Below are 22,143 nucleotides of genomic sequence, written 5' to 3'. Positions count from 1 at the left end.
CCCCCAGGCTGTGTGTTTTGGGGATAGAAAAGGTCCATCCATGCTTGGTTCTTGCTGTGGTTGTTCAGTTGCTCAGTTGTGTCCGACTCTTTGTGATCCCATGGACTGCAACACACCAGGCTTCCCTGTCCTTCACCATCTCCTGAAATTTGCTCAGACTCATGTCCGTTGAGTCGGTGATAACATCCAACCATGTTATACTCTATCACCCCCTTCTCCTCCTGTCCTCAATCTTTCCCAGCTTCAGTGTTTTTTCCGATGAGTCGGCTTGTCACATCAGATGGCCAAAGTGTTGGAGCTTCAGCTTCAGCATCTGTCCTTCCAATGAATATTCAAGACTGCTTTCCTTTAGGATGGACTGGTTGGATCTCCTTGCAGTCCCAGGGACTCTCAAGAGTTTTCTCCAGCACCACAGTTCAAAAGTATCCATTCTTTGGCACTCAGCCTTGTTTATGGTCCACCTCTCACATCCATACATGACTGCTGGGTTCTAGAGAGTCAGAAAGTTACACTGAACCCAGAGGAGGAAGCCCCTACTCTGATTTATCCTGTTATTAATACATCCCCACCATATTCTAAGCTCAGCCAAACTGGACTCTTGGCCATGCTTCCAAAGGCCTTGCATCTAACTGCCTCTGGGCCTTTGCACATTCTGTGCCTTCTACCTGGAACACCTAACCTCTTTTTTAATTTTTATTTTATATTGGAGCATAGTTGATTTACAGTGTTGTGTTAGTTTCAGGTGTACAGCAAAATGATTCTGTTATATATGTATATTGGGTTGGCAAAAAAATTCGTTCATGTTTTTTCATAACATCTTTGACCATACATGTGTATATATATATATGGAATATATATAGGGGCTTCCCCATGTATAAAGAATCTGCCTGAGACATAGGAGACATGGTTTGATCTCTGAGTTGGGAAAATCTCATGGAGGAGGGCATGGCAACCCTATCCGCTATTCTTGCCTGGAGAATACCATATACAGAGGAGCCTAGCAGGCTTCATGGGGTCGCAAAGAGTTGGGCACAATTGAAGTGACTGCACATGCTTGAATATTTATATGTGTGTGTGTGTGTGTGTGTGTGTATTCTTTTTCAGACTCTTTTCCCATATAGGTTATTATAGAATCTTGAGTAGAGTTCCCTATGCTGTACAGTAGGTCCTGGTTGATTATCTTTCTTATATATAGTAGAGTGTACCTGTTAATTCCAAATTCTTAATTTATTCCTCCCCCACCTCCCCCCTACCATAAGCATAAATGTCTTTCCTAAATCTGTGAATCTGTTTCTGTTTTGTAAATAAGTTCATTCGTATCACTTTTTTAGATTTAGATGAAAGTGTGAAAGTGAAAGTCTCTCAGTTGCGTCTGACTCTGCGACCCCATGGATTATACAGTCCTTGGAATTCTCCAGGCCCTAATACTGGTGTGGGTAGCCTTTCCCTTCTCCTTCGAACCCAAGTGTCCTGCATTGCAGGTGGATTCTTTACCAGCTGAGCCACAAGGGAATCCCAAGAATACTGGAGTGGGTAGCCTATCCCTTCTCCAGATGATCTTCCCAACCCAAGGATCAAACCCAGATCAGTCATTGCAGGCAGATTCTTTACCAGCTGAGCAACAAGGGAAGCTTAGATTTGGATGTCATATAGTATTGGTCTCTCCCTGTCCGACTTACTTCACGTGGTTTGCTGATCTCTAGGTCCATCTGTGTTGCTGCAGATGGCATGATTTCATTCTTTTTTTGGCCGAGTAATATTCCATTGTGTATATGTACCACATCTTCTTTATCCACTCCTCGGTTACTTCCATGTGTTAGCGATTATAGCTAGTGCTGCAGTGAACATTGGGGTGCATGTATGTTTTTGAATTAGGTTTTCTCCAGATATATGCACAGGCGTAGGATTGCTGGATCATATCCAACTTCATTTTTTTTATTGTGAAAATTGTCCCTGTCCTTCAGCATGCACCCTGGTGTACCCGTCCCCTGGGCCTTCTCTGGGCAGCACTGGTCTGAGACCCAGATAACCCGGCACTGCTCGCAGGGCCTCTGTGTGGTTCCTCTTTGGGAGGAGGGAGAGCTGGGAGCTGTCACCCCTCATGTTCTCTCCTCCCTTGTCCTTCGCCGGCTCCTTCTCAGAGCCTTGGGGCCGCTGGGGCTCCATCCCGGGCTCTGCTCTTGTCTCTGCCCCCCGCTCAGTCACTTGGTGATCTCACCTGGCTCTGCCTCCAGCCAGACCACTCCCAGGAACCCAGGCTGGTCCATCCAAGAGCCCGCTGACAGCTCCTTCCAGGGCTGTGATGGGGAACTCCGTTGCAACAGGTGCAAATCAAAGTTCTGGTTTCCTCCCGCGACACCTGCAGCCTTCCCCGGTTCAGTTGGTGGCAACTTCACCCTGCCGGTTGCTCTGACTCAAAACCTTTGTGGTGCCCGTGACTATTCTTTCTCTTACACTCCACATCCAAACTGTCTGTAAATCCCACCAGCTCTACCTTCAAATTCAGAATCTGACCTTTTTCTTTTTTTTTTTTTAACCACTTCCTCTGCTGCAGCCTGGTCCAAGCCTCCATCTTCTCTGGCCTGCATCATTATCGCAGGTGCCCCCTCCCTGGCCTCCCTGATTTCATGCTCAGCACTGCTGCTGCTTTCAGCACACTAGCTGGAGTGGACTTGGCCTTCTGCTCAGGACCGGGTTGTCATCTATACTCTCCCCAGGACCCCTCTGCCCTCATCTCCTGTCCCTCCTTCGCTGCCTCACTCCCTTCCCACTGCTCAGACGTCCTTGGACACGCCAGGTGAGTCCTGAATCCCCTCACCTTTTTCAGGTCTTCACTCTTATGTCCTCTCATTGAGACCTGTCCTGGTCTCTCTGTTTAAAGTTGCAAACTCCTAGTCTTTCCTCCAAACTCCTCCAAACTCCTGATCTTTTCCCGTGGACTTCATGATCATCTAACATATGATGGATAACAAACTTAGGCTTTTTATCTCTTATCTCCCCCTGCTACAACATAAGGGCCAGGAGGAATGTGTTCTTTGTTTTGTTTATTGATGTATCCAGAGAGTCTGGACGAGGGCCTGGAAAATACTAGGTGCTCCATAAATACTGATGTAGTGGAGTTGGATTAAAGAGAGCTGGATGGGAGTGAAGGAAAGCCAATCATTCACTTTGTGGTCACTCAGTCCTTCTGACTCAGCCTTATGGGAATTTCTCCCTTGGTTCGCTGTCCCTGGTCTTTCTGGCCTCAGTCTCTCTGCGTTTTGCCTTTCTCTGCTTCACTGGAAGCCAGAAGTCTGGAGTCTGCTCTGTGAAGAGATGCTCCGTTCTCAGTTATGTCTGGCTCTTCATGACCCCATGGACTTGTGAAGCCCACCCAGGCTCCTCTGTTCATGGAATTTTCCAGGCAAAGGATACTGGAGTGAGTTGCCATTTCCTTCTCCAGGGGATCTTCCAGATCCAGAAATTGAACCCATGTCTCCTGCATTGGCAGGCAGATTACCGCTGAGCTACCAGGGATCCCATAGAAGAAATGCTTGATGGCAAAAGGGTGAAGGCAGGGGTTCAAGGGATTGGACCTGGAAGCAAGAGACTCCGTTCTGCAGAGGCCCTGCTCTGGACTTGCTGAGTCCCCCGCCGGTTCCCTGCCCTGCCTGCGCCTTGGTCTCCTCATCTCTCAATGAGGGGTTGGGCAGGGCCTTTCTGACTCTGGCACCCTTGGACCTCAGAGGGGATGGGGATAAAATGCCCTGAGCTCCAGAGCAGGGAGCAGTACGTGGACGCTGGGTACTTCTCACTCCTCGGGGCTCCCGTGGGGAAGGCATTTTCTTGCTGGATCATGCCTCAGATGCCTACTGTAACCTTTTTCCGAGGAGACGGTGCCTGCAGATTAATAGCTTGATTGCAGGAAAGATGGGGCAGGGTGGGAGCGATGCATTTTTCATGACTGATCTGTCCCTCTGGCAGGTCTGGTGGTGCTTGTGTGAAATACCACCTGTTAGAGATGAGAAATGAGAGTCCCCACCCCCCGGAGAATAATTTCATGCCAGTGTCTGACGCCTTGTGTTGAGAGCATGAAGCTCATATTACGTCATGTGTCAGTGTAGATCCACACTTAACAGCAGGAGAAGACGTCAAGGAGGGGAAGCCTCACTTTATTAGAACAACAGTAGTGTGGAAAAGGGTTGCCCGGTCATGTCTGACTCTTTGCGACCACGTGGACTGTAGCCCGCCAGGCTCCTCTGTCCATGGAATTTTCCAGGCACAGTATTGGAGTGGGTTGCCATTCCCTTCTCCAGGGGATCTTTCCAACCCAGGGATCGAAACCAAATCTCCTGCATTGCAGTCAGATTCTTTACTGTCTGAGCCACCAGGGAAGCTCCTGTTTATGGAGCACTACTAAGGGAAGTCCTGCTAACGTTTTGTATATCTTTGGATCTGTATAACAGCCTCTTGTACCCATTTTACAGACGAGGAATCTGAGACTCAGCTTCATAGCTTATAAGTGGCAAAGGTAGGATTTGAACCCAGATCACCAGGCTTTAAAGGCTTATTATTGTTACCCTGTTATGCCACATTGACAGGGAGCTGAAGCTTAGCTGTTGAAACTCCAAATATTTTGGGCTTAAAAAAAAAAAAAAACTAAATTGAACAGAAATTTTTCTAAATTAGGATGTATTTAATTGTGTATAGAAACAAGGAGTTGGAAAGTCACTTCTTTCATCTTGAAGACTTGGGGTTGTTTATATGTGGCTTTACTAGGTTGTTGGTGTGGGTGAATGTAGATGTGGGTTAGGGGGTTGAGGCAGTGGGTGCTTTCGTCTTTAAAACCTTTTTTTAAAAAAAAAAGTTATTTATTTAGCTGCGCCAGGTCTTAATTGCGGCACGTGGGGTCTGGTTCCCCGAGGAGGGCTGGAACCCTGGCCGCCTGCATTGGGAGCGTGGAGTGTCAGCCACCGGCCCACCAGAGAAGTCCCTCGCCTTTAAAGTCTTGACTTCTGGGCCTCTTCCCTCCTGTTCTTGCTGTCAGCTGCCACATCTTACAACTGACAGTGTCCCTGTCCTCACTGCTCCCTCCCAGTTAGCTGTGCGCTGGGAAACCACGCCAGTAAGTTCATTAGATTTATGTGGAGCATGCAAGTAATGAGGCTTTGGAGTCAGGCCCTTCCAGGAACAGAGTGCGTGGGCTTTATAACCCTGTATTATTGCTATCCCGGGCCTTTTTTTAATTTCCTTTGGGGCCCCTCAGCTGAATTTTTCGTAGTCGTTCCAGCTTTGGGAGACAACACTGACTTTGGCCTCAGATGGGGGCTTTCCTGGTGGCTCAGAGGGTCAAGAATCTGTCTGCAGTACAGGAGACCCGGGTTCGATTCCTGAATCGGGAAGATCCCCTGGAGAAGGGAATGGCAACCCACTCCAGTACTGTGCCTGGAAAATTCCATGGACAGAGGAGCCTGGCGGGCTACAGTCCATGGGGTCACAAAGAGTTGGACATGACTGAATCAACTTAACACACACACACACACACACACACACACACACACACACACACACACATCAACTTAACACACACACACACACACACACACACACACACACACACACACACACACACACACACACACACACACACACACACACACACACACACACACACACACACACACACACACACACACACACTGAAATGGAGGGGCCAGTGGGACAGTCCCCATGGAGATGGGTTGAAATCAGTTAGAGCTGTGCTGGCTGCCACTGTGGCCACCACCCTCGTGTGCTCCTGAGCACGCTGCGGTGGGACTGGTCTGAGTTGTGACGTGCTGCAAGTGTGAAATATACCTTAAATTTCGAGGACTTAGCATCTCAAAGAATGTTCGATATCTCCCGATTGCACTTTGTGTATCAATTACATGTTGATCCAAACATGATTCGTTGATTACGTGATAATATCCAAACTGATATCTGGGATATATTGAGTTGAAAAATTTATTGTTAAAATGAGTGTCACCTCTTTCTTTTTTATTCTTTAATGTGGCTATGAGAAAATTAATAATTACATGTGTAATAATAAATGGGGCTCACATTATATTTGTCAGTCCGCCCTGGATTAGAAGTGACTGAGGTCAGAGATGGAGCTGGGAGTTGAACGCCTTGGGAGGGAGTGGTGTTTGGTGGCTGCCCTCCAGGCCAGCCGCTCCGTCTTCCCTCTGTCCCAGGCTGAACTGGCACGCCGAGCCGGCTCTGTATCAGAGTATCACACCCAAGGCTTAGTGGAGAAGGAACCGGGGGTTGAGACTGGACTGCAGCAGGGATGTGCATGTCCTAAACCTGGGCAGTGGGCAGCCGGGCAGTGCTTCTGAAGCGAAGGTGGCAGGACGGAGTGGCATCCCTGGGAATCCCCATTCCTCACCCGTCTGCAGCGTGGACAGGGGCTTGGAAGCCCAGCTGGGGGTGTGAAGGCATGGGCGGGCTGTGGCAAGAGAGATGCTGAACTTGGAAGTGGGGGATTCCGCCCTTGACCCTCCCGCTTGTCCGGGTCCCTCCCGTCCTGCCAAAGTGAGCTGCAGTTTCACCTCCTCCGAGCGGTCTTCCCTAGCCGCGGCACCCTTGCTTCCCTAACCCCTGTGACATGTGCGTGTTGTACATCTTCCATTTTGTCGTGGCCGATAGAGCCTCAGCATCCACAGGGGATGAGACCCGTGTTGGAAAATACCATGTGATTTCCCCTGTGAGGTTTGGATGCAGGGCAGTTTGCTGGACACCAGCCTCGAGGCATGTAGAGTTCAGAGGTGACCCTCGGAAGCATCTTGGGGTCACCATCCCAAGCCTGTGGTTTGTCATTCTTGAGGGAAGGAGGTACTCAGTCATCATATTCCAAGAGTCTGCAGCTCCTCTGGTTGTTCTGTTAGCCTTTTTTTTTTTTGGCTGCCCTGGGTCTTCATTGCAACATGCAGACTTTTTCTAGCTGCAGCCCATGGGTTTCTCTTACTGTGGAGCACAGACTCCAGCATGCACAGGCGGGCTTGGTAGTTGTGGCAAGTGGGCTTAGTTGCCCCGAGGCATGTGGTATCTTAGTTGCCTGACCAGGGATTGGAACCTGAGTCCCCTGCTTTGAAAGGTGGATTCTTAACCACTGGACCACCAGGGAAGTCCCTGTTGTGTCAGTCTTGTCTCCCTAATTCGATTTGTGAGAATTCAGCAGAGGTGCTCTTCTCTTCTTGGCCCTGGAAGACCCTGCCATCGACGGGGCTGTGTGTGTAGACAGTAGATTGCACTAATGGAAGAAAGGCTGTGGGCTCCTTGAGGGCAGCCTGGATGCTGACTGTTAAGATATTCATTGGCTCCTGGGCACGTGCATTTACTACATACTTGTTGAGCAAATGAGTGCAGAGATATGGACACTTTTATCTGAGGAGCACAGGCTGACATTCATTTGGGTTCCATTAGCCAGACTGTGTTTAGAAGAAAGATCTCTTCACCTTGTTTACAGAATGCATCTTGAGTAGGAAAGGACATGGCAACCCACTCCAGTGTTCTTGCCTGGGAAGCCCCATGGAGAGAGGAGCCCGGGGGGGCTACAGTCAGTAGGGTCCAGTAAGAGTCGGACACAACCGAGTGCGTGAGCACACAGGGGATTTTAAAGATGTTGGTGGAGGGCATCAGCCTGGCAGCACGTGGTAGGTTGGGTTCACATGGGCTGGGAAGCCAGCTCCAGTGTTCTCTTGAAAACGGTAGGTAGGAGACTCTTGAGTGGAAGTAAAGGTAACTGTACTTTCTCTCCCCTTCTTGTCTGTGTTTTCATCCTTTAGATTCACCCAAACCACCAGTCGCCCCCAAGCCGAAGGCTGCCAGTCCCCTTACGCCACAGACACCACCCAAATTCTGCTCGTCATCACTCCGGCCTGAAAGCCTTCACAGCCCCAACTCCTCCATGTCCAGGGGGCCGAAACCCCCCATCGCCCCGAAGCCCCGGCTGGCCACCCCCAGCGAGTGGAGGGCCAGCGTCTACGTGATCAACAGCTTGAACAAATGCAGCAACGGGAAGCTGCCCTGCGTAGACAGGGGCCTCTACGAAGAGCGCCGGTCCACCCCGGAGTGCTCCGAGTCCGAGGCCGACGAGGATTACATCGTGGCCCCCAGCGCTCTGCCGGGAGAGGACGGAGCCCGGGATGCGGGCTGCGTGGAGAACGCAGCCACGGGGCCTCCGGAGGCCGAGGAGGAGGAGGAGGAGGAGGGCCAGGATGGGGGCGAGGGGTGCGGGCCGGCGGGGCCCGCGGCTGCAGAGGCCTGGGCGGTGCTGAGCGGACAGGCTGACCCAGACATCGCCCCCGCCCCCGAGGACGAGGAGGGGGCGGACTGTGCGGGGGCCGCGGGGACCGAGGAGCAGACGTTCGCGAGGGAGGAGGAAGAGGAGCTGGCGGAAGAACACAGCGCCTGCGGCCTGAAGGACGGGGAGCCTGGGGACGGAGGGGCGGAATCGCCGAGTGATAGCATCCCACCCCACCTCGAGGTCGTCGAGGATGCCGCGGCTGGCGTCGAGGAGGAGCCCGGGGCCCCTGGGACCCCCCAAGAGGCAGAGGAGGAGGACGCAGAACCGGACCGCAGTGTGGACGAGGGGGACGATGCCGGCGAGGAGCCCCCAGAGGACGAGGGGTCGGCCACGGGTGTCCCCGAGGCCGAGGTGGCCAGAGACGACCCTGACATTTCCCGGGAGGCGTGTGAAGATGCCGCGGGTGATGGCAGCCAGGACGCGGCCCAGGATGAGCCGGCTGACCCGAATGAGAACACTGACCTGGCAGAAGTGGAGGCGCGGGAGGACTCCCAGGAGGACGAGGACCCCGTGCAGGATGAAGCGGCCGAGGAGAGCTGCCACATCATCCCGTTCGAGAGCGAGAGCATGGATGACCTCGTGCCTCCGCTCTCGGCCGGTCCCTACGAGTTCTTCCCCACCGAGAGCACTTCCTTCTGTGGCGAGAGCTACCCTCCTTATTCCGAGTCCGCACGAGAGTCAGCACAGGAGCCAGGGCCGGGAGAACGCGCGGAGCAGGACCCCGAGGCCGGGCCGGGGCGTGAGCGCCGGGGCTCCGCGCAGGGTGGCGCCGGGGAGGGCCCCCCTGTGCCCGACGTGCTGGTCCTGCCCGAGGACGAGGATGCCAACCCCTATGAGATGGGAGTTGGGCTGCCCTGCGGGTCGGACCCTGGGGAGGCAGAGACGCCCGGAGCGCAGGCCGCCTCGGAGGAGCTGAGCCCCGATGCGGAGGGCGGCCTGGTCCCCATCGACAGGAAGAACGTCATGGCGAGGGCCAGGCCCCACTCCGGGAAGGTAGCTGGCTACGTCCCAGAAACGGTCCCGGAAGAAATGGGGCCGGAAGCTGGCTCAGCGGCCGCCGGCGTCGGGGCGGGCGCCGCGGAGGCGAGGAAGACAGTCCTGTCGCTGGAGGGGAAGCCGCTGGACGTCTGCAGGGCCTTGCCGGCAAAGCCCAGAGCCTTCGCGCTGTACCCGCGATCGTTCTCCGTGGAGGGCCGGGAGATCCCCCTGTCCCTGTACCGGGAGCCCGAGGCGTGCAGCCTCGACGGCCACGGCATCAAGAGGAAGGAAGACAACCTGTCCCTGCCCTGTGTCATCGGCTCCTCCGGCAGCTTCTCCCAGAGGAGCCACCTGCCGTCCAGTGGCACTTCCACTCCCTCGTCCATGGTAGACATCCCGCCTCCGTTTGACCTGGCCTGCATCACCAAGAAGCCCATCACCAAGAGCTCCCCTTCGCTCCTGGTGGAGAGCGAGCCCCCGGACAAGCACTCCAAGAAGAAGAAGTCGTCCTTCAAGCGGTTCCTGGCACTGACGTTCAAGAAGAAGACGGAGAGCAAGGTGCACGTGGACGTCAATGTGTCCTCGTCCAGGTCGTCCTCGGAGTCCAGCTACCACGGGCCGGCCCGGCTCCTGGAGATGGACCGCAGGAGCCTCAGCAACTCGCCGCAGCTCCGGGCGCGTACGGGCAAGCTCCGGGCTTGCGACTCACCCTCGTCGCTCATCTTCTGCCGGGACGGCAAGAGGAAGGGGGTCCCCTTCAGCAGGACGGTGTCCCGGGTGGAGTCCTTCGAGGACCGCTCCCGCCCCCCCTTCCTGCCGCTGCCCCTCACCAAGCCGCGCTCCATCTCCTTCCCCAATGCGGACACCTCGGACTACGAGAACATCCCAGCCATGAACTCGGACTATGAGAACATCCAGATCCCGCCCCGGAGGCCCGGGCGGGCCGGGACGTTTACCAAGCTGTTTGAAGACCAGAGCCGGGCCCTGTCCACGGCCAACGAGAATGACGGCTATGTGGACATGAGCAGCTTCAATGCCTTCGAGAGCAAGCCGCAGAGCGCGGACCCGGAGGCCGAAAGGTACCGTGACTGTCGCCTTCCCTTTGCCGGCCGCCAGGGGTAACCATCTGAGAGGCAAGCTTAGGCGAGGGTGGTGATCCCCAAGCTTTTTGGTGCTAGGGGCCAGTTTGGTGGAAGACGGTTTTTCCACGGACCTGGGCAGGGATGGTTTGGGGATGAGTCTAGCGCATGACTTTCATTTTGCACTTTATTTCTGTTCTTATTACATCAGCGCCTCAGATCATCAGGCGTTAGATCCTGGAGGTTGGGGACCGGCATGGTGGTCAGAATGGACTGGCTTTTTCACCTCGGGCTCTGTCTCTAGCTTTGTGACTTGGGCTGAGTGGCTTTCCCTCTCCAAGTCCCAGTTCACTTCACCTGTGAAATGAATCTGTGCTACCTCTAGGCAGAGTGTTTGGAAAGATCAGAGTACCTAGTCTATTTGAAAATGTTGTCTCAGATGCCAAATATAGTGCACGTGTATTGCTATCATTTGGGGTACGTTTCTCATCTCCTAGGCAGATGGCTTTACGACTCCCCTCTGGGAAAGTCACCAAAAGAGAAGGGCCTGGAATCTTGCCAAACTAAATATCTTTCACCATCAGGAAAATACCCTAAATTGAGATTGATCCCTTTTTATTGTGTCAATATACACTCTATTCAAGGGAACTAGAAAAGACAATTTATTTAAATTGTTTGAAGAGCTAAGGGCGCCCTAAGCTAAATTTCTCAATAGAGGTCTTTAAGAGGTATGTCCAAGCTGATTTTCTTTTTGTTTTTGGACTCGGTCACCTTGGGAGTGAGGGTGAAACACTGCAATTATTGACAACAGTGGGGGTTTTCTGACCTCACCTTCCCGAGACTGACTGAATGGCCTTATTGATCATCCCAGGTGGGTAATTGCCAAGTCTTGCTGTTTCTTATGCACCGCGGGTGCACCTTAAAGGACTGCAATTCAACCTCCATCAGGGGCACCTGATCTGAATTAATGAAAAGTCAGAATGGTGGGGATTTTCAAGGAAAGCCTGGTTCTTTCCCCGCATGTACAGTACCTCAGTCTAGTCCCTCATAGCTGTCGCTGCTCCAAACTCCCAGGGGACCTGCAGTAATGAATAGATAAGAATGATTTGCAATTAGCATTAGCTCTCTGTAGAGTGTAGACACTAGGAGTGTTTGTGTGACTCTTCTCCTGAATTTTTCATACTGTTCCCCACCCTGTCTCCCTCTCTGCCCCGAGTCTGGGTAAGCCTATGAATTGGTTCTTTCTGTGTACTGGTTTGGAGCAGAGGTGGGCATCAGTGCCGCTAGAGGGATCCAGTTTAATTTGGAGAATGGGGACATGTGTGCACTTTAAGAGGGTGGGGGCAGAAAAGCAGACAAGATCATTGCATTAGTAGTTATCAGCAGGGTTTGTTAAGACTCAACCCCGGTGGGTGTGGGGGAAGCCTCCCAGGTGGTAAAGAACCCACCTGCCAATACAGAAGATGTAAGAGATTCGGGTTTGATCCCTGGGTGGGGAAGATCCCCTGGAGAAGGGCCTGGGAACCCACTCCAGTAGTCTTGCCTGGAGAATCCCATGGACAGAGGAGCCTGGATGGCTGTAGTCCACAGGGTCGCAGAGAATCAGACACGACGGAAGTGACTTAGCATGCATGCACACGACCCTAGTGGTGTACCTCCAGCACTAATGGAAATAGAGCCAAGGTTTGAAACAATAAAATCTCCATATTGGGACAGACCTCTAAGGGCGTGTGGTCTAACTTCCCATGTCTAATAGGTCTCTCTCCTAACCTGGTCTGTAGTTGAATGCCTCAGGCCCCAGGGAACTCTCCACCTCCCAGAGCTGCCGCATCTGTTACTCGGTACTTCTATCTTTTCTTTCTGTCTGAGCCAAAAGCCGCCTTCCCGTCATGTCCCCACCCCATCAAGGTGAAAGCCAACCCCTCTACTATCCCTGCCCCCTCCTGCTGACTCTTCCCCCTACAGCCAGGCATCTGAGCTCATTTCCTCTTTTGTAGGACAGTCCTTCAGAAATGGAAATCTGCTTCTGTTGAATCACAGAATTGCAGAGCTGGAAGGGAACTTCTGACAACATTTGGTCCTGTTACAGAGGAGGAAACTGAGGCACGAAGAGGGAGAGAGACTTGCCTCAAATCTCTCTTGGTGGAGAAATCAGTGTCAGGACTCCGATTCCCTGACTCTTGGTTCAGGAATTTTTGTGAAGGATGCTAAGAGATGCCAGGTCTAGTTGTGCGGGTTGCACACTGCCCAACCCCAGGGTCACACTCACCTTTTAGTCTATATATAGTGTCTGTGAGAATGTGCAGTGTGCAGGCTACTTGGCCATATGCAAAGGGCCTGTGGCCTTGGTCTGTTGCTGTTTAGTCGCTCAGTTGTGTCTGACTCTTTTGTGACCCCATAGACTGTAGCCTGCCAGGCTCCTCTGTCCTTGGGATTTTCCAGGCAAGATTGAAGTAGGTTTCCATTTCCTTCACCAGGGGATCTTCACAGACCAGGGATCAAACCCACATCGCCTGCATTGGCAGGGGAATTCTTTACCACTGAGCCCCTTGGTAAGCCCGCCTTCATCTTTGCTTAGTCAAAAAAAAAAAACAACACAGAAAAACAAAGCTGCCTTCATCGAAACCAGAATAAAATACCCAGAAAATGCTGATACTTTCCATGTCCTGACTGCTTGCTGGGTGCCAGCCACCGTGCTAGGGGCTTTCCCTGTAGTATCTCACCTTTGAGGCTCCAGCCTGGAGCCTTGGCTGAGTGTCTTTGAACCATCAGACTCTGTTGTGGAATGGATTTCCCTGCAGGCCAGACTAGCTGGGATGTATCTTCCGTGCAGGAACCACATCCTCTTGGACATCAGTCAGTGAGCAGAGCTTTCTTCCGTTTTCCTGCATGGAACAGAGGGAAGCAGAGGGCGAGAGAAATCCCCGCTGTGGGCTGGAACACGTCTGGGCAAGGGTGGCTCCAGACACACGGTGTCGAGAGGTGGCGGGGGCCGCCACGAGGTGCGGGGACACTGGCTTCTTCGCCTGAATAGGGGCTTTGAAAACCAAGGGCAGGGGGGTGCTGCTGACCTGAGACACGTGCCCAGGGATGCTGGGGTTGGCTGGGACTGGATGAGAGGATGGGAGACCATTCCCTTCCTCCTTCCGCTGCTTGTTTCTCCCTAGACCTCGCTGCAGTGAGGCTCAGAGGCCGAGGCCAAGATAAATATCGACGCTCCTGAAACAGAGCCCGACAGTGAGCCCCAGGAGGGGGAGTTCAGAGCTCACCTGGCCCTGCCTCCCTGTGGGCCCCCCGTTTGCTCCTCTGTCCCATAGTCTGATTGGAGCAGATCTGTTATTTCTCAGCCACCCACACTATGGCTCACTGCTTGTCTTTAAATGAGTCCATCTTTTTTACTTAAAAGATATTTCAAAAGGAAATTCTGTGTCACTGCCGGCAAATGGAGAAACAGTATTAGTTGTCTTAAGTAGAAGGCAGTTGTGAAAATAAGATGCAGGACAAAGAGTGCTAAGCCCGTATGGATGAAGTCTCACATGAGCCTCGTGCCTTGCAAAGGCCGTGAGCAGGAGGCTCGGTCCCTTTGTTGAGCAGCGAGAAATGTGAGGGGCATCCTGGGGCCAACACGGAGAAGGTCTCCTTGGCGTGATTAGAGGGATCCAGGAAGGGTGAAAAGGGAACAGCTCTCTCTTGGTGCGATTCAGTGTTATTTAAATCAAAGTCCTTTTCCTAACGAAAGTGCCTCCCTTCAAGAAACGTATGGAGTATGTAATAGAATTCAGAGTTCTCTAAGTCAGAGCAGCAGCTCAGGGTCTGAAGGATGATCGTGAAGTTTCTTCTATGCAGTTACTTCCTTCCAGGTTTGTCCACACAGATAATAGCATTTTCCCAGTTAAAACATTCTTTGTAGCTGTCTTCTGTCGTATGAAATAAAAGTGTACACGTTGTTACCTGTGTACATTTTCCCCCGGTATACACAACTTTGGGCTTCCCAGGTGGCACTAGTGGTAAAGAACCTACCTGCCAATGCATGAGATGTAAGAGCCACGGGTTCAATCCCTGGGTCAGAAAGATCCCCTGGAGGATGGCATGGCAATCCATCCTAGTATTCTTGCCTGGAGAATACCATGGACGGAGGAGCCTGGCGGGCTACAGTCCATGGGGTCACTAAGAGTCGCACACGACTGAGAGACTTGGCACCCATGCACATACACAACTTTGGTTTAAAGTGTATCCCCAAAGCACTCTTTTTTCCTGAATTGACTCTCATACACAGTATGTGAACCGTGAACTTCCAGATGTTCAAGCTGGATTTAGAAAAGGCAGAGGAACCAGAGATCAAATTGTCAACATCCATTGGATCATTGAAAAAGCAAGAAAGTTCCAGAAGAACATCTAGTTCTGCTTTATTGACTATGCCAAAGCCTTTGACTGTGTAGATTGCAACTAACTGTGGAAAATTCTTCAAGAGATGGGAATATCAGACCACTTTACCTGCCTCCTGAGAAATCTGTATACAGGTCAAGAAGCAACAGTTAGAACTGGACATGGAACAATGGACTGGTTCCAAGTTGGGAAAGGAGTATGTCAAGGCTGTATATTGTCACCCTGCTTATTTAACTTATATCGAAAGTACATCATGTGAAATGGCAGGCTGGATGAAACACAAGCTGGAATCAAGATTCCTGGGAGAAATAACAATGACCTCACATATGCAGATGACACCACCCTTATGGCAAAAAGCAAAGAGGAACTGAGGAGGCTCTTGATGAAAGTGAAAGAGGAGAGTGAAAAAGCTGGCTTAAAACTCAACATTCAAAAAACAAAGATCGTGGCACCTGGTCCTGTCACTTCATGGCAAATAGATGGGGAAACAATGGAAACAGTGAGAGACTTTATTGTTTTGAGCTCCAAAATCACTGCAGGTGGTTACTGCAGCCATGATATTAAAAGACACTTGCTCCTTGGAAGAAAAGCTACGACCAACCTAGACAGCATATTAAAAAGCAGAGACATTACTTTGCCAACAAAGGTCTGAAGAGTCAAAGCTATGGTTTTTCCAGTGGTCATGTATGGATGTAAGAGTTGGACTATAAAGAAAGCTGAGCGCCAAAGAACTGATGCATTTGAACTGTGGTGTTGGAGAAGACTCTTGAGAGTCCCTTGGACTGCAAGGAGATCCAACCAGTCCATCCTAAAGGAAATCAGTCTGAGTATTCATTAGCAGGACTGAAGCTGAAGCTCCGATACTTTGACCACCTGATTCGAAGAACTGACTCATTTGAAAAGACCCTGATGCTGGGAAAGATTGAAGGAGGGAGAAGGGGGTGACAGAGGGTGAGATGGTTGGATGATATTACCAACTGGATGGACATGAGTTTGAACAAGCTCTGGGAGTTGGTGATGGACAGAGAAGCCTGGCGTGCTGCAGTCCGTGGGGTCGCAAAGAATCGGACATGACTGAGGGACTGAACTGAACTGAACACAGAAAAAATGTTCTTAACAGCCATCTAGTCCAACACTCCTCCTTTTCCAATAGAATGCTTTGTGTCCTCAGTCACGACTCTTGGTTGGGGGAACCTAGTCCTTACTTCTGAATATCCCACAAGACCTTGGTATGTTGATTATGCGCTAGGAGCTTAATAAATGCATGTTGATGGATTGGTGATTTTGAGCTTCACGGGGGGAAAGAACTATCATTTATTAAGTATCTTCTGAGACACAGTTTGAGGTGCTTTGTATAAGCTTATTAAATAGCCATTGGATGCAAAACACCACACACACTGGTCTGTCCTAAGTGTTTTGTTTAAATCCCCATAATGGTAACTACGCTTTTTGCACGATGAAGCGTCTACTTTAATCACTCAGTATTATCCCTCCACACAGATTCCCCAAGGCCCCCTTCCCCCATTTCATTATGAAAACATTCAAACTTACGGAAAAGCAGGAAGAGTTTTCCAGTGAATGTCCATGGGCCCGCCTCTCAGACTTGATATTAACATATTGCCGTGATGGCTTTTTCTTATCACTTTCTCTGCCTGCCTTTCAGTCTGCGCTCCACCTCTCACTGTGACTGACCTCTCTCTACTTCAGTTTCTTTTTATTTCCTGTTGCATTGCGTGGCATGCAGGATTTTAGTTCCCCGACCAGGAATTGAACCCACCACGCCCCCTCAGTGGAAGCGCGGATTCTTAACCACTGGACTGCCAGGGAAGTCCCATGTATCTCGGTTTCCTTACCTGTAAAAAGCGATGCTAGGAGTACCAGGCCTGTTCGTGTCATTAGGACGAAATGAGTTGATGCAATGTGGAGTGAGAAGGTCAGTGAGCACCAGCTGTTATGGAGTGACGTGATCAAGGTTCCACAGCCGTGGATGCAGGTGCAGAACCGGGTCTTTCACTGAGAGGGTGTCTATGTCTCTCTTACAACTTGTTGTGCATGGGTCAGACTCAGGGTTCAGGACCTCACATGCATAAACCAGGAGCGGGTGTGAACTCGTGAGCGGTGGGGTATGGCGTCCACATTGCCTCTGCCTTCCGCAGGGGACGGGGTCGGGGCTGCTGGCACCAGTCTGGGCACACTTGATTTGGAGCCAGGACCAGGGGTTTTTTGATTCTGAAATCTCACTGTCTGTAACTCTGTCTGTGGCTGTTATTTCACTTGTAACTCATGATCAGTGAGGCACCTTAGGGCTTTCCAGTTCCCATTTTCCAGGTGAGACTGCTGAGGCCCAGGAAGAGATTCCAACCATCCTTGGTCCCACAGGCAGTAAGTCACCACACCAAGATTCACACCCAAGTCTTTCTGACTGTCTACCCAGTGCTCTTTCCACGTCCCGTTCTCTGTGGTTGAAAAATGCCACGTTCAGTGGTGCCCTCCCCCCAAGAGCTCCGAAGTGGCTCCCTTGCAGGAGTTAGGCCAGCATGGCCACCACCCACGTGCTGGCTTCACTCGGAGGTCCAGAGGCGGGGACGTGAGGGAAAGCAGAGAGACATCCTCCTTTGGTTTCTGCCCCTCGGTGGGTTTGCTGTCATCTTGGCAGCTTATCAAGAATCCAGACAGCCTCTCCTGGGACTTGCTAATGAGGTGCTCAGGTGCTGTTGCCTCCCGCCGGGCACCGGGATGGGGAGACCCTTGCCCTCCTGTGGCTCTTGGGGTGGGATGAATGACCAGAAGCTCTGGGTTGGAGCAGCCGTCTGTACCGCTTGCTCAGAGGACTCAGCCCTGAGCAGCAGTGGCTTCCAGAGAAAGAGAGCTGTGGACGGCCGAAGCCCAGCATTTCGGGTTCCTCCAGAGCTGTCCACGGTCAGAACGCAGCTCGGATTACGTGGCTGGGAGTTTGTGAGGACTGGGACTGGAGGCATCCAGGTGCCTGAATCTCTTGGCTCACTGATGACGGCCACTCAAGAAGTGAGTACTGGTGTACTAGGAGCCGCGCAGGTACTGTGTGGAAGGAGGGGGAGAGGTGAACCACCCCATTATCACTGACCTCAGCCGAAGTGCAGTCGAGGGGGTTGGAAGAGGACCTAGACTCAAGTCCCTGGAATGCAAGATCGGAAACACTCCAGACCCAAAGAATAGGCACCCAGAGGAGGGTGGGATGGCATCAAGGACAAGGTGGCATCTGAACGGGCACTTGAAGAAAAGTTCTAACTGTGGTGCTAGAGGAGACTTTTGAGAGTCCCTTGGACTGCTAGGAGATCCAACCAGTCCATCCTAAAGGAAATCAACCCTGAATACTCATTGGAAGGACTGATGCTGAAGCTGAAGCTCCGATACTTTGACCACCTGATTCGAAGAACTGACTCATTTGAAAAGACCCTGATGCTGGGAAAGATTGAAGGAGGGAGAAGGGGGTGACAGAGGGTGAGATGGTTGGATGATATTACCAACTGGATGGACATGAGTTTGAACAAGCTCTGGGAGTTGGTGATGGACAGAGAAGCCTGGCGTGCTGCAGTCCGTGGGGTTGCAAAGAATCGGACATGACTGAGGGACTGAACTGAACTGAACACAGAAAAAATGTTCTTAACAGCCATCTAGTCCAACACTCCTCCTTTTCCAATAGAATGCTTTGTGTCCTCAGTCACGACTCTTGGTTGGGGGAACCTAGTCCTTACTTCTGAATATCCCACAAGACCTTGGTATGTTGATTATGCGCTAGGAGCTTAATAAATGCATGTTGATGGATTGGTGATTTTGAGCTTCACGGGGGGAAAGAACTATCATTTATTAAGTATCTTCTGAGACACAGTTTGAGGTGCTTTGTATAAGCTTATTAAATAGCCATTGGATGCAAAACACCACACACACTGGTCTGTCCTAAGTGTTTTGTTTAAATCCCCATAATGGTAACTACGCTTTTTGCACGATGAAGCGTCTACTTTAATCACTCAGTATTATCCCTCCACACAGATTCCCCAAGGCCCCCTTCCCCCATTTCATTATGAAAACATTCAAACTTACGGAAAAGCAGGAAGAGTTTTCCAGTGAATGTCCATGGGCCCGCCTCTCAGACTTGATATTAACATATTGCCGTGATGGCTTTTTCTTATCACTTTCTCTGCCTGCCTTTCAGTCTGCGCTCCACCTCTCACTGTGACTGACCTCTCTCTACTTCAGTTTCTTTTTATTTCCTGTTGCATTGCGTGGCATGCAGGATTTTAGTTCCCCGACCAGGAATTGAACCCACCACGCCCCCTCAGTGGAAGCGCGGATTCTTAACCACTGGACTGCCAGGGAAGTCCCATGTATCTCGGTTTCCTTACCTGTAAAAAGCGATGCTAGGAGTACCAGGCCTGTTCGTGTCATTAGGACGAAATGAGTTGATGCAATGTGGAGTGAGAAGGTCAGTGAGCACCAGCTGTTATGGAGTGACGTGATCAAGGTTCCACAGCCGTGGATGCAGGTGCAGAACCGGGTCTTTCACTGAGAGGGTGTCTATGTCTCTCTTACAACTTGTTGTGCATGGGTCAGACTCAGGGTTCAGGACCTCACATGCATAAACCAGGAGCGGGTGTGAACTCGTGAGCGGTGGGGTATGGCGTCCACATTGCCTCTGCCTTCCGCAGGGGACGGGGTCGGGGCTGCTGGCACCAGTCTGGGCACACTTGATTTGGAGCCAGGACCAGGGGTTTTTTGATTCTGAAATCTCACTGTCTGTAACTCTGTCTGTGGCTGTTATTTCACTTGTAACTCATGATCAGTGAGGCACCTTAGGGCTTTCCAGTTCCCATTTTCCAGGTGAGACTGCTGAGGCCCAGGAAGAGATTCCAACCATCCTTGGTCCCACAGGCAGTAAGTCACCACACCAAGATTCACACCCAAGTCTTTCTGACTGTCTACCCAGTGCTCTTTCCACGTCCCGTTCTCTGTGGTTGAAAAATGCCACGTTCAGTGGTGCCCTCCCCCCAAGAGCTCCGAAGTGGCTCCCTTGCAGGAGTTAGGCCAGCATGGCCACCACCCACGTGCTGGCTTCACTCGGAGGTCCAGAGGCGGGGACGTGAGGGAAAGCAGAGAGACATCCTCCTTTGGTTTCTGCCCCTCGGTGGGTTTGCTGTCATCTTGGCAGCTTATCAAGAATCCAGACAGCCTCTCCTGGGACTTGCTAATGAGGTGCTCAGGTGCTGTTGCCTCCCGCCGGGCACCGGGATGGGGAGACCCTTGCCCTCCTGTGGCTCTTGGGGTGGGATGAATGACCAGAAGCTCTGGGTTGGAGCAGCCGTCTGTACCGCTTGCTCAGAGGACTCAGCCCTGAGCAGCAGTGGCTTCCAGAGAAAGAGAGCTGTGGACGGCCGAAGCCCAGCATTTCGGGTTCCTCCAGAGCTGTCCACGGTCAGAACGCAGCTCGGATTACGTGGCTGGGAGTTTGTGAGGACTGGGACTGGAGGCATCCAGGTGCCTGAATCTCTTGGCTCACTGATGACGGCCACTCAAGAAGTGAGTACTGGTGTACTAGGAGCCGCGCAGGTACTGTGTGGAAGGAGGGGGAGAGGTGAACCACCCCATTATCACTGACCTCAGCCGAAGTGCAGTCGAGGGGGTTGGAAGAGGACCTAGACTCAAGTCCCTGGAATGCAAGATCGGAAACACTCCAGACCCAAAGAATAGGCACCCAGAGGAGGGTGGGATGGCATCAAGGACAAGGTGGCATCTGAACGGGCACTTGAAGAAAAGTTCTAACTGTGGTGCTAGAGGAGACTTTTGAGAGTCCCTTGGACTGCTAGGAGATCCAACCAGTCCATCCTAAAGGAAATCAACCCTGAATACTCATTGGAAGGACTGATGCTGAAGCTGAAGGTCCAATCCTTTGGCCACCTGATGCGAAGAGCTGACTCAACTGGAAAAGACCCTGATGCTGGGAAAGATTGAAGGCAGGAGAAGAAGGGGTGACAGAGGATGAGATGGTTGGATGGCATCACTGATTTCGATGGACATGAAAGGGCAAACTCGGAGAGACGGTGAGGGATAGTGAGGCCTGGCGTGCTGCAGTCCACGGGGTGGAGAAGAATTGGATGGACTTGGTGACTGAGCTACAGCAGGATTTCCACATACGGAGGTAGAGGAAGGTGTGAGCACAGGTGGACACGTGGGACTGTGGTTTTAGCAGGTTAAACCGCAGTGGAAGTGACCTAACTCTGTTTCAGAGGATTCCCTCGATGCCTTTTTTTTCTGGAAAGCCGTTCCCATCATCTGCAGACACAGAGACCATGTAGAGGAGCCTGGGTTGAGAGGTGTAAGGTCTAAACCTGAACCATCTTTCCCGGATTTCCAGTCTTGTGGTGGAACGTTCCACCAGCTCAGGTGATTCCGTCACCGCTAACCACTCAACATCGCTCCTCCTCTAGGTCCTGGTGTGTGAGGGGGGAGGATGGTTGCTGCCCTCGGGGTGTTTCCAGCTGGCTGGGGGGAAAGGCTGATACAGGTCCTTAGAGCCTAGTGTGATAAAAGCCGTGTGAGAAGTCCGTCCAGACGGTTCTGAGGACGGGGTGGCGAGGAGCCTTTGCCTTTGGGGGGGCCCCAGGGGTATCTCCAGAGGGGCAGCGAGGGGGTCACAATGGAGAAACACCGTCCAGGGGGGAGCAGCAGGCTGGGCGGGCGGCTGGGGTGAGGAAAGACCTTTACATGTTCAGACCGCAGAGCTCCGCATCCACACCGGCGAGCCGGACGTGGGAAGGCCACCTGGGGCCCAGCCAAGAAGCACCTCGTGTTTGGGCTCGACACCCCAGGGCAGCAGGGAGCCCCCGGCGGGGTCTCAGCCGGGCAGGGCTGTGGTGGGGCTGTTCCTCATTGGCCGGGACGCCTCGTTGGCAGGATGGAGAGTGGAGGAGGTGCAGACACAGGAAGCAGGGAGGTGAGCCAAGGGCTCCCCCGAGAAAATGAAGACCCAATGGAGCTGCATGGGGGGGGCAGGGGGGCGGGGTTCAGCACAGCCGCCCTGTCCTCCAGCATCGGTTCCCTCCAGGGCCCCAGCTGTGTCTGCCTTTGCTTTTCTCTTCTCAGTCTCTTTTTTTTAAAGCTTTCTCCTCCTTTGTTTTCTTGGCCACACCACACGACGTGTGGGATCTTAATTCCCCAACCAGGGATCGAACCCACACCCCCGGCTGCCTCGGAAGGCGGCGTCTTAATTACTGGACCACCGGGGAGAACCTCTCCGCTCGGTCTTTTTTCTTCGTCTTTTACAGTCCGTCTGGTCCAAAACAGAAGGTTTTGAGTTGGTTTCCAACAAAAGACATGCAAGAAAGCATCAGAATTTAGTAC

The 22,143-nt window shown here is 52.1% G+C and overlaps 1 protein-coding gene across 6 annotated transcripts in view; it reads left to right on the top strand.

Annotated features, from left to right (window-relative positions):
- FGD5 (FYVE, RhoGEF and PH domain containing 5) overlaps positions 1–22,143 on the top strand; it is a 119,656-nt gene that overhangs the window by 3,818 nt on the left and 93,695 nt on the right. For all 6 annotated transcript variants that reach the window (XR_014064390.1, XR_014064389.1, XM_081526410.1 and 3 more), the window contains exon 2: positions 7,806–10,383. Coding sequence is in view for 4 of the 6 variants with exons in the window: in XM_081526410.1 (XP_081382536.1) it covers positions 7,806–10,383 (2,578 nt within the window). In the remaining 2 variants the exon portion in view is untranslated. The remainder of the gene's footprint in view (positions 1–7,805; positions 10,384–22,143) is intronic.

Source organism: Giraffa tippelskirchi, chromosome 9, assembly GCF_054371585.1.
Source record: "Giraffa tippelskirchi isolate mGirTip1 chromosome 9, T2T-mGirTip1v1.2.pri, whole genome shotgun sequence".
In the NCBI taxonomy this organism is placed as follows: Eukaryota; Metazoa; Chordata; class Mammalia; order Artiodactyla; family Giraffidae; genus Giraffa; species Giraffa tippelskirchi.
Note: the sequence above shows the minus strand (reverse complement) of the source record. Positions and strands in the feature narration are given on the sequence as shown.